This window comes from Perissodus microlepis, chromosome 6 (assembly GCF_051167445.1).
Source record: "Perissodus microlepis isolate ML-2025 ecotype Zambia chromosome 6, ASM5116744v1, whole genome shotgun sequence".
Taxonomy (NCBI): domain Eukaryota; kingdom Metazoa; phylum Chordata; class Actinopteri; order Cichliformes; family Cichlidae; genus Perissodus; species Perissodus microlepis.
Window position 1 is genome coordinate 3,494,827 of NC_140466.1, and position 13,100 is coordinate 3,507,926.

Consider the following 13,100-nt stretch of genomic DNA (forward strand, 5'->3'; position numbering starts at 1 on the left):
GTAGAAACTAGCTCACCCCTATAACTTCAGCGAGAACATTCAGGGTCCCTGGAGGCTGCAAAACTCCGTAATTCTGAGACAGAGTAGAGGAAGAAGAAGAGAAGAAGCAGGAAATTACAGTACCTGCATGTTTGGAGGAATGAGTTGACATTTTCTTGTTGGTGCTGGATTCAAACTGTCATAGGGGCTGGTTTCTGCTCTCTTTTCCAGCCCCTACAAGTCTATAACCAGTTTTCACACATTTCCACTGGAAAAACATTGTGGTGCCATCGGCATGGAACAAACTTAAAGCCTTTGAAGCCTTTATTGTCAGTGGCTGTGGAAAAGAGGTACATGATGAGGCACATTTTCAACGGACTGTCTATTAACTGCATCTGCTGTCTCGATCTCTCACATTAAAAACAGGATGAAAAACAATTTCCACACAATCTTTTTTTGTCCCTTCACTCTGACCTCCGCAGATGTGCTCCTCTCGTGAACGCTACATGACCCTTAAGTGGTTATGATATATAAAATGTGTGTAATAGTCCTATTTAGATCTCTAATTATAGGAATAATTGTTATAATAACACGTAAATTGTAAGTGATCTGTTCCAACCTCGACATAATAGTCCTGTAATGACTGGGTGTGCACGAGCACTTTTTTTTCCTTGTGTGAGAAACACTTCACAGTGACCTCGTCCTTCCCTCCTCCATTTTTTCTTTCCTCCCTCCTTATCTTCATTTTCTCATTCCTGCTGACTAATACTCCCCTCCCTCACTTTCAGGATCCTTTCGTGCACACACATATGCATAAATGTGGTATTGATCCCTGCTTACTCTTTCTCTCCTTGTCTCTCCACATGTGTTCCCACTTTTTTCTCCTTTGCATTTTACTCACCTTTTTCATTCACAATTTATTTTAATCCAACTCTCATCTCTCTTTTTGTCTCTCCTGTATTTTTTACCATCCTTCACCCTCCCCTCTCTCTCTGCTCCCTTTCTCTCTCCCTCCCCCTGGTTGGCTGTTTTGCAGGCAGCCCGGGCTCTGCAGCTGCAGCGGGCCAGCTCCTGTGATGCTCTGTTAGCGACGGCCACGGCAGCAGCAGCAGCAGCAGGAGGAGGGGAGGAGGAGGATGGCACAGGGATGGAGCTCACCCAGCTCCTCGACCGAATCAGAGCGCAGTGCGAACAGAGCAGACTCCCCAGCCCGGGGGAGAGACACCTCGGCCTGGGCGCCATCTCAAATCCAGCCCCCGGCTTGGTCGGGCCTCCTCATGCTGGAGCTGGAGCAGCAGCAGCATCCAGAACACACAGAGGAGCCCTCAGCGAGGTACGCATCCACTCTTGCACAATCTTCACTTGTCTTTTCTGAGGACAATGGTCCTGATCTGTGCCGGTCCGACACACCCTCAGGACCAACTCCAGGCTGTCCCACAGGCAGGGTGATGCATGTGCCCCGCTGGTATTTGTTGACTGGGGTAAAAAGCTTGAAACCTCTCCTTCCTTGCTATATGGCTTGTTTGTGTGCAGATTTGTGTGTTTGTCTCCTTTCTCTCTTCATCTAAACACAGTAGTGGTGGTCTGTGTGAATGATCCCTCACCTTCATTAAATATTTACAACCCAAAATACAACCTAAGCATCCTCATCCTGTGTCTAGTAATAGCAGCTTTGTTTTGTTTTGACGTTTCCACTCTTATTTTAGCTCAGCTGGCCTCTTTTCTGGGAAAAACACAGTCCAGAAGCTGTTTATTATTCCACGGCACCATGACTTTGGTCTGACAGCAACAATAAAGTGCCTTTGCCAAGGGCTGAGAGTGACCACGGCACTAAATCAGGGCAGGTTTTATTAAATTCTGCTGTTTACATCAGACCCACTAACAGCAGCACAATGCAGCAGTCAAGAGCTGACAACACGGCAATAAAAAAATCAAGATTTTAGATTCAAAGACTGCGTTTCGCTTGTGTCAGAGGAGTTCTTCTTTTCCTCTAATCTGTAGGAATTAAGGCAAGGAACGTTTGCGTAGCTAAAATGAATTGTTTTGTGGGGGTCGTGAGCAGTTAATTTAACTGATTTATCAATATATGGACAACTGCTTCTTGTTGTCCTGTTATGTGTGGATGTGGACTCCAGAAGTCAGACTAACACACGGGCAGGTGGAAAACTCAAAGAATACCTTTAATGAGTACGTGTAGACAGTTCAAGGAAAACAAAGTCCAAAAGGTAACTAAATCCAGAAGGAGGAAAAAACAAACCAACCAGGACAGGAAGGAATAACAAATGCACCGACAAAGGACTGACTGGGCTTATACACACACTGAGGGATAATGGGAATTGGACACAGCTGTAGGAAGCACAACAAATGGGGAAGATGAGACGAGGGGAAGTAAAGTGAATGCAAGGTGCAAGGACAGATGACTTATCAAAATAAAAAAGGAAGTGAAATAAAACTGAATGGGGAAACAGACACAAATGAACACAATACAGGGGAATTACACAAAAGTGTGAAACTAAACTCTAAACTACCAAAAACTGAGAATGGAACTAAACTGAAAAATATATAAAGAACAGTACAACCAAATATTATAACCAGGAACTAAGGAACAAAGGAAGACTAAGAATTGCCAGAAGACATTCAGATAAAACAAAACTACAAAATCTATAAACTTAAGACACTCGGTCCGTTACCCAGGACCACAACTCCCATCTGTACAGCATTAGGAGCCTCTGTCTGTATTTTACCTGCTAATTAAACTAAGCAAGCAAAAATATTAGAAATTAGGATAGATTATTATGATAGATTATTTGCCAAATATGTATTTGGCAAATAATCTATCCTAATTTCTGCAGCTCTGCCAAATAATTATCTGTTTTAGATCTTAAGTGCACACACCAGAGTTTACGCCCTGTGTCTACATTGTGAACTGCCTGGTTCTGGAGATTTTAGCTGAGTAGACATCAGCATTTGCTTCTGCACACTGGACAATCACTTTATGATGTTCAAAGTGCCAAAAATGACATAAAAAGCGCAGCAGTAATAGGTTATTTCAGAGACAGTAATCTGGTTGCTGAAACAAAATATAAAGAGCTCCACAAGACAGAAAGATAATATAATAATATGTAGGTTTCATTTTAGGAGGAGCTGTCTGGATACCGTGTAAGATTATACAGAGCAGCCTCGTTGTCCCTGGTAAACATTTACAATGTTTACCTTATGAAACGTCAAAGTCTGAGTGCAAAATAGACTAAAGAATCCAAACCTCCATCCATGCATGACTTCTGTCATCACGTTCAATGACAGTAAAGCTCTTTAAGCTTAAAGGCACCAATTGGAGTTGTCTCTGAACAAACAAAAGTTTATATTTAGATTTTTTAAAAGCCTGGATTGGAATCGCAGCAGATGCAATTCAAGCTTTGTATAACTGTAATAATGTCAAGATGATGTCATATTCTGCAGTTTTCTTGCTACTGGAAATGAAGATGAAAAGACTTTCCATAGTGCTGTATAAGTGAGGAAAATGTGGTGCACTGATGTTTCACGGTATGCAAGCGTGAGTCTGACCAGGCAACGAACAGTATTATGCACAAATTAAAAGCATAACAGGATGAAAAGTAGAGTCTCTGTAGAATTTTAAAAAATGTACCACATACGAAAGCAGATCAAATGCAAATATTTACCCAAACACATGTCAACAGTATATAAAGCACACACATGAATGAGCTGTTCCAGAACAATAATATTAACCCAGTAATATAATACACATAATAATTTAACTCCAAGAGCAGATTTCAGCGTCAACATGCTCCACATATTAATTAATAACTCACTGATATGTTCTTATGTAATATAACAATATAACATAACACCAACACAACCTCTTCTGTAAGAGTTTTTGTTTGGATTTACTTCTAGTACTTATCTTCTGTTGGATATAGTTGATATATGTGTATGATGTAGGTGTCATATATAGCTCGTTTCAAGTGTATGCTCAACTTTCAAATAAAAATCTATGTATATGCAAGCATATGTAAGTAATCCCTTTTAAATCCACTGTCAGGTCAGGTCTTGTTTGCCGGTGTTATCATCAATGAGCTGCTGATTTCAGCTAATATTGCCCTAAATGAATGTCTCCTTGATTAAAGATCTTTTTTTTAATTTGTTGCAACAGATAAATGGAGTCAGTGAAGTAACAAATTATACAGGAAGTATCTTGCGTAACTTTGTTTTATCTGTCAAAATATTGTCATAAGTGCTGAGAAAGCTTCACCGCTCTGCTGCGTTGTAACGGGGCGAGGACGAAGGGTGTGAAACGCCTCACAGCTGTACAGTGTGTGGACAGCTGTGTGTACACGCTGTCTGTTTACCTTGCACTGAAACACACATCACCAAAGGCACCACCTGTGACTGCTTCGCCTCTATGTTGTCTGACAGTGCCAGTGGGAAAAAGTACTTACTCATGAGGTGTGTGTGTCATTGTGTGAACAGGCCTCTGTTTCGTTTACATAGTACAGATATTAAACCCAACAATTGCATCTCATCGGCTACTTTACATTAACACAAATATGAAACCACTTGAGTGTGTTCTATAAGGGAAAAATACGTAGGTGTGTGAGTGTTTGGCTAAAAGGGTGGTGGTGGTGGTGCTGGGATTCACACCTCTTTAAACACTTGGCTCCCCTCTCGTTGTGCAGGAGGAGGCAGCGTGGGCGCAGGTGAGCCTCGGCGGCGCCGCCCTGAGGGAGGCACGGGCCGAGCTAGCCGAGGCCAGGAAGCAGTGGCACTCGCTGCAAGTGGAGATTGAGACCCTACATGCTTTGGTAAGAAAAAACAAATATCTGAAGTTATCATTCACACTGTTAACACTGCTTCAACTCCACATGGCAGACTGCCTGTGAAAAGACGACAATAACAAGAAAAAATACTGTTTTTGCGTAATGTTTCAATTTAGCAACTAAAGGGAGTTTTAATACATCTGTGCCAAGATATACATAAGGTTTCTATCTTTCAATCACCGATACTTTATTATTATTTTTTCATTTTCAGAGCTGCTTTCATAAACATTGTGTAACTGATTCCATAACTGCAATTCATGGAAAATCTAAGGAATGAAAACTGGAATAAAAAGAAGAAAAAGTCATGAATATAAAAAAACCTCATTCAGTTTAATTTCAGTTCAGTTTATTTAATTCCCAACTGCTGCTTTAATGCAATTTTACATTTTGGATGTGAATGAACCCACGGGATTAGAAAAAAACATCTAAACCTCTAAAGATCAGACAAACCCTTGTGAACTGTGGGTTGGCAATGGTGGGAAGGAAGAACTCATTTTTAACAGGAAGAAACCTTCAATACAACGAGGCTTAGGGAGGAAGAGCAGTCTGCTATGAACAGTTTGAAGGCAGGGAGACAAAGAGAGAAAAGAGGAGCATAGAAAGACAAGAACAGCATAAAACAAGCATTAAACTACAACTTTCGTTTCATTGTTGACACTAAAGTTTTAAAAGTCTTGATATATTTAGGTGAATTTGTAAAATTGTTTTATTTAATATCGTTTTGTATTCACTGCATTCCTTTTTAAGAAAACAAAGACCATCAAGTCATGATCCAAACAGGTCTTTATTCTCTGGCGTCTAGGAGAAAGGCCTGGAAACGTCCCTCCAGCACACCCAGAGGCTCTACTCCAGCCAGCTGCAGGATCTTTCCCAGGTGATCGCTGGGCTGGAGAGCGAGCTCGAGCAGGTGAGGAGCGGGTTGGCCACCCAGCGTCAGCGCCACAACCAGCTTCTCAACACTAAGATGAGGCTGGAGAGAGAGATTACTACTTACCGCCGTCTGCTGGAGCGTGAGGAGGGAAGGTGAGCGCGAGACAAAGGGCGAGGAATCTTAAAAGAAGACAGGAGGGTTATTTGAGCTGGAATTTTGTGGTTTTAGAGTTCTTCCTTGTCTTTACAGTTGAATGAAATGTCTTCCTTGAGAAAAAGAAAAAGATCACGCATCAAGCAGCAGAGTCTGACAAACTTGGCACGCACTTTAGTGCCATGAGCAAGTTAGAAACGTCATTGTCAGAAGTAATGCACAAAGTAAACAAAATTACTTCTTGTTTGTTTTCTTTAACTTGAGCTGTCAAGCTTTTATGAGTTGACACTTTCAAATCTTAACCTTTATCTTTTGGATTATGTTGAATTTACCTGAATACAAATTCAAAATCCACAATAATTGCAAGTTGAGACGTACTCAGGCCCTGCTGTCCGCCCACACAACATAGTGGCACATAAACATTTCTGTTAAACTGAAATGAAGATGACAAACTCTCCGATTCATAACCTGAAAATCCAGCTGTGTCTTTAATTACATGAGCTGACAGAATCCAGACAGTAGAGGCATCTTTGTCTGGCTTTTTCTGCAAGCGCCAAGTTGTTTTATAGGGGAATATTCAGCTCACCTGACGCGGCCTTTAATTATCTCCTTCCATTTGGACGCTAGACTCTTCTGAGATGCTTCAACACATTTGCTGCATCAACCGCACTGCTGATGTTTTATAGCTAGGAGACATCACTTTGACTTTATGCCACATAGGTTACGGGCAGAGTGGAGTGCTGCCTTTGATTTGTCTCATCTCTTTAGATTAATGACGAAGATGCAAGGACGGGCAGGATGCATATGAAATTTCTATTGTTTAGTCATATTTGAGAAGGGCGGCATTGAGTGGGATAAAACACAATAAAACAAGAAAAAATGAGAGAGCAGAGCATCTGCATGCATTAAAAACAAGTCTCACTGAAGCTTCAGCACATAAAACCACTGAGGTTTGTGAAATGGGTATTTACCGAATAAAAAGCACAAAAGATGATTCTGAAAGGTCACGCCACTTTTAGATCATCTTTTAAACATTCAGGGTCCAGGTCCATGTTCAGTCCAGAGAATACGTCGCTATTGTCTTTTGCACCACACTGTGTTAATATAGTAGATGAATTGTTAAATAACAACAACAGAAGTCATGCTCATGTTTCAGTGAGGTTGTAGGACACGTTGCACTGTGCTGCATCATTTGGCTCCAACTGCTCTCACAACCTGAGCACACACTTTAGATGGTCTGTCCAATTCACTGTTATCATGCTAACATCTGCCAACCTTCACAAGTATGCAAAACACAAAGCAAACTTTTAAAATGATAGCACAACGTTACCAACAGTAATGTCAGAAAGGTAGTTCTGCTGATAATAGTTCCCAAATTTCTAGAAACTGTGGCTCAGTTTCTCAAAACTCTGAATACAGACTGCTTTATCAAAACTCCACACATCAAAGGCCTCAAAACAACGTTCTCTCTATTCAAACTGAATCCTCCCCCCAAAATAATACACACTGCTATTCTATGCTTATGTCTTATAGAACATCAAAGAAACACTCGTGTGGTAAAAACATCAAACCGTGTTTTAATGGCTATATATTTTTTAAACGACTTATTATAATTTCCAGTTCTTTTGATTCTCATATTCATCATCCGCCTTCCAAGTGTGACGGTACGTTCTTCATTTGTGCTCGTTTCACCCACTGAATTGTTCTTCCAGCGGAGTTTAAACAGGCGCAACATGAGCGAGGCTAATTGGCAGTCAGGATGTTACATTTTGATGTCCGGTGTTCCTGCAGGTGAACGAAGTGTGCAGAACGATGACATCTGAGTGAGACCGGGAAATGGGGTTTGAGTGATGTTACTGTTACACTTCATGAGCTTCATGTTTTCCAAATTGTGTGCATAGTTGAAAATGAACCTCCAATTTGTAAGATTGGGGAAACCTGCAGTCGGCTGAGACTGAAGAAGTCACTTGGATGAGTGACGAAACATTTCTCCCACTGAAAACTACGTCCAGATGAACAGAATCAACTTTTTTGGAACATCTAAAAGCAATTTTTAGTACTGATAAACATCTGAGGATTTTCTTTTTGACAGCCCTAACAGAGGTGCTGGTTTGAGGCCTGGTTTTATGTTTGCCACGTGCTTGCTCTTAGAGGATTGTTTGGTGGGGTTTCTTTACAGTATAAAGCACCTTGTTGTGAATAAAATTCCATTCAGTTGTTTTTTATTAAACCTGTTCATGTGTTTCCAGTTGGCCAAACTTTTTTAAATTGATACTTTTTTTTTGCCTTTTCTGTGTTTATCCCTCCCACAGACTTCAGCTAATCTGCTTTTCGTTTCACATTAGCATAAAGGATGGGAATTTCCTGGGAATTAAAATGACATGATGAAAGCAGATGACTAAGAAGCAGTTGGGGTGGTATGGAAGTATCAAACGACTTGAAAATTAGTAGTAACTTCAGGAAGTTATAAGACCTCCTGCCTGCATAAACATGTATTAGCAGTCATGGCTTCTACAGAACATTACTGTGGATATGAACACAGAGCGGAGAGCTAACGACCAGCAGTCTGGTTACAACCATAGGTGCTGTATCCTTTATTCTACAGAGAAGCGAAAGTACTTGGTGTCAAACATGGAAACAATCAGACTTCAAGGGATATAGTGCCGCCACAGATCCCTCCCGCCGTCCAAGTCGTACATATATTACACATCTTTACATCTTCTTGTGCCTGCAGATACATGGGTCGTACTGCACAGCCGATGGTTCTGCGGCCATGGAGGTCTTCAGTCGTGGAGCCAAAGGAGAATGGACTTGAAAATGGCTTCAGTGACCTCGCCGTTACTCCCGACGAACCCAAGTCAGAGCCCCTCCCTGACATACCTTCACTCCTCCCAACAGAAAATGGGCTGAAGAAAAGCATACTGTACAGACAGCGAAGCCTGGTGATACTCACAGGTAAGACACACATTTACCTCGCTGTGCTGAGCAAACCAGTCCCTCTTTGATTTAAGGTGTCTCTCATACAGTGTGTCATAATTAAATGGCGAAAAAAATGAGCCAATGTGACACATCAGGCTGACATCTGGGGTGTGTGAGCCACCTCTGGCAAACCAGATCTGGGCCACCAAAGGGTCATCATTCTTTGCGGTATGTCGGCCATGTGTAAACATATTGTGTGGGCCAGATCCGGGCCATACCAATTTTGCTATGTGGGAATAAGTGTTTTGTCTGCAAAATGTATTGATGCAGCTAACAGAACTAGATATTGTTACAATTTAGCACTCCAACCTATTTCTTTTTAATTATGGTGACTTCTGACTCCAGAAACCAACACAATAGCTTAAATGCTAACACCAAAAGCGGCAGGTAACGTCACAGTGGCTATGTCCATCTTTTATATACAGTGTATGGGCCTCATCAGAAAAATCAGCTGTGCAGCACTGAGTGGGACATCTCACATCATACTGACAGAAAGATAGCCACCATGTAGCCGCCATTCCTCCATTTTTCTTTTTATTGAGCTAAAACCCTTAAAAGGACTTAAACACAGGACACCAGGCAGGCAGACGGGGAATACTACAAGAGATGTCAATGGACTTGAATGTACAGGGAAAAAATAACAAAAAGCTCTGCAAATATGCTGCAGGACATTTTGATTACTGTATAAATATAGAACTCTTAGTCACCTTGTCTGGCACAGAGACCATAACAGGCAAATATAGTGTGTAACATGAGCCCGGTGTTTTGTTTAGCTTCAAATGAGAGGTTCAGGTAATTTCCATGGGAACAAATGACATGTAAATTTCTTTGGGTCGCATCGGTAATCTTATTTTTTGGCCAAAAAGCGTCTCATCATTTCGGTGCATTCCTCTTTATTGATGGGAAAGTAGTGACACGCCTACTTGTTGCAGTCATTTCTTATTATGGTTTGTCTTTAACGACTTCTCGCAGAGCCAGAACTAGATAAGGACTTGCCAATCTCCACTGTGAAGACTCAGGAGATTCTTCAAGGCAATGTGGTGCAAGAAAGCGCGGAGGGTCACGGCACCATTGAGTAAGTATTGATCGTTGTGCTCCCCCTTGGCCTGCAGTCAGTGCTTCTGCTTGAGTGTGAAACCTAGGCATTTTCTAATAGTAACCGCTAATTACATCACACAGATAAATCCCTATTGCGAATACAAAAACATCTTACTCATGTAATCTCCTGAAGCTTTAACACCTTTCAATTAGAGTCCTTATATTAGTTCACAAGCATGCAGTCATCATACTCCACTCCCCGGCGACGTCTAGACGAACAGAAGAATTACCTTCACACATCGAACGAGTTAGGAGGAACAAAAACATTTAGCTCACAAGTTCCCATGAGTAATTCCTCACTGGGTTGCATGGGAATTCTCCTCCTTTAATGGCCTGTGTTTGATGTGGAGGTACTCGCCCGGTATGCATGCTTCAGGGCGTGACACCTGTTATTGTTGGACGAGACATGGGTGGAAGTCTTTGTTCATGCTTCAGGTATTACCAGACCGAGACACAGCCACGCATACATGCTTGCATAATGTCCTCAGAGAGCCGCAGATGCAAAGAGACGCAGTTGCTCTGCCAGCCCAGCAACTATCAGTCATGTCCTCACACTTTCTCCTGAGTGCGCTGTTGTTTGCTTCAAAGATCCTGTTATTTTCTACATTTTGCAGGTGACCGCGCTTGCCCACATCAAAGATGGATGACCCGTGTTTATTATTTTGTTGTGCTATTGCTGGGAGGGCCTCTTGCATAGTTTGACCTTGTTATTTTTTAATTAGACTAAACCTCGCCCTTCTTCCCTCTCTAAAGATAACAAGTAAGAATGCACCCTGCTGACTTATGTGTGCATATTTGATTGGCAAATAAGATTAGGATTAGCTGATGTCAGCAGCTGACTGTTGTGTCACATTCCAGTTTCATGCTGGTTAAATGTTCGAAACATTGTGTGATGAAGAGCTGAAAGACATTCCCACAAAAAAATGGAAAAATGAACAAGAACTAAGAGAGCCTGAAATATCCACTAGTGTGCGGATCTTAACTTCAAAGCAGTGCACAGAGTTAGTTCCTGAGTGAGGCGTCTGTCTGCAGTTACTGAGCAAACTGGTGTTTCGTCTGTAACTGCAGACTTCAAATTACTAGTATACTAGGAGATAATTGCCAAGACATTTTTAGATTAACAATCCATCAATCAATCACAGTGAAAGATCTACAGACAACTATCACCTGATGTCTTTCACCCTGCTTATACACTGCCTTTTAGTGCATGGCTAATTTGTTTGACCTTACATAGAAGCTCATTTCTAGTCCAGGCAGACACTTGTTCCCAGCAGAAAAGCTCTGACAAACCTGCTCCATACTGCCTGATAAGACCAGCCAGCCAAGGGCACAATTAGGGAGTAGCTGGTCAAACAGTGAAGCAAGGAGCTGCTAGGAAAAAAGAAAAGGTGTAGATCAAACACAAAGCTGAAAGTAGAGTAAATATTACATTTCAATCAGGAATGATTATTTCCATCTGATGTGGGAAAAGCAGCAGCGAGATCCCAGCGAATAAAAGAGTCTACATCAGTCACAACAGACGAGAGATGGATGCAGATGCAAAAGCAACCGTGGGCAGGCTGAAGCAATTAAAAACACATGATCGGCATGGCATATCTAGGATATAGGTGGAGTGAAATATTTTAGTTTTTTTTATATGTGCTGGGTTTCTTATGTTTGGTTTTTGTTTTGTTTATCAAGAGGAGCCCTCATCACTAAATTTGTTTTTCACTTTATCCAGAACATCTACAGATTTTAAAAGAGATCAGGCTTTCTCCTGGCAACCCATCCAAACAAGTCATACTTGTTTTGTCTATTTCTAATTGAACTCTCATGAACCTTAACATTTAAGTTGCTAACTGAGGCCTGTGGGGTCTAAACTGGAGCTTTTGTGTTTTCTCGGTGTGGATTCGCTGCGGCGTCCACTCCTGGGAAAACGGACAACGTTAATGTTTTCCACTTGTGAAAGTAGAGCAAAGGATTTCACATTGTTTGGAAATGGTGTGATAACTTTTCCCAGAATGATGGGCACCAACGATTGCTGGTCTGAGATCATTGTGGGCTTTCTTTGTCATTATGTTAACACACACATCATTGCTCCAGACCATCAAACTGTCAAAACCTCTGCTTTTATGGCATCACTCACAACTGTGTTTGTAGAGGTGCTGATGATTACATCAAGTGGATTTGATTAGCAGAAATGGGCTGTTACTTGGAAGCAGTCCTGTGAAAACTTACTTGTTATGTCTTGATGCATGCTCAATCATCCAGGTGAGGAGGTCCCAAAAAAATCTGTTTATCTGGATGTAGCGTTTTCAGTGGGAGGAACACTGGTTTGACTGGGGAGTCAAGGAACACATTTACATGGAAATCGAGGAGGAGGCCTAAGGGTACATCTTTCACCATCTTACAATGCTGTGAATGATGAATGGTGCATATGACCATTGATCAGTGGTCATGTCAATTTACATATTAATGAATGTAAATTGAAATGAAGCTGACCTCACATTGTTGCTAGTTTCAGTCATTATGCAGATGTTCTGTTTAGAAGGAAACCTGCAGTCAGCAGAGCCTGAAAAGTCACTTGGATGTGTGATGAAACAACATGTCCAGAACAGAATCAACTGTTATTATTTTTTTTCCTTATGACTATAAACCAACGTCAAATAATTTCCCTTTACTTTTGCATTAATATGCATTCTGAATTTTTTGAGTCTACCCCCGAACGTAAAACCCATATTTTAATAAGCTAAAATGACAGAAACGCTTAAACCATCAAAACTAAATAAAACTGACATGTTAAAATATTAAAGATGAAACTGAAACTATCGAACCCACTTTGGAAACCATCTGACACAAAAACAAACCAAAACAAACACATATAAATATGCAACCTCTGTGTTTCAGTTTTCTACCACTCTGTTAGTTGACCCTGTTTCAGCTGTGACACACTTTAAAGTGCAGTAGTGGGCTGAGGAAAGGTCTCTCTCTCTCTCCCTCCCAGACAGTTGTATCATTATGAATGTGCAGACAAATTAAAGAAAACCCCAAAGAACCCTTAGCATGAGAGGATCCAGAGGCTCTGTTGTGCAGTTTCAGAGCAGTTTGCTGACACGGCTTGGGTCTACTTGTCTCTTCAAAAGGAAGGGACACTGTAAATCAATGGAAAGCTGATTGACTGTCTCCCAGAATATCAAAAGCCTTCA

General features: G+C 41.3%; 1 protein-coding gene across 1 annotated transcript in view; it reads left to right on the plus strand.

The window, feature by feature from the left end:
- The window catches only part of krt222 (keratin 222), a 29,478-nt gene that overhangs the window by 13,077 nt on the left and 3,301 nt on the right, over positions 1-13,100 (plus strand). The window contains exons 5-9 of the mRNA XM_084930217.1: positions 1,016-1,312; positions 4,674-4,799; positions 5,617-5,837; positions 8,573-8,793; positions 9,790-9,892. Coding sequence (XP_084786343.1) covers positions 1,016-1,312; positions 4,674-4,799; positions 5,617-5,837; positions 8,573-8,793; positions 9,790-9,892 — 968 coding nt within the window. The remainder of the gene's footprint in view (positions 1-1,015; positions 1,313-4,673; positions 4,800-5,616; positions 5,838-8,572; positions 8,794-9,789; positions 9,893-13,100) is intronic.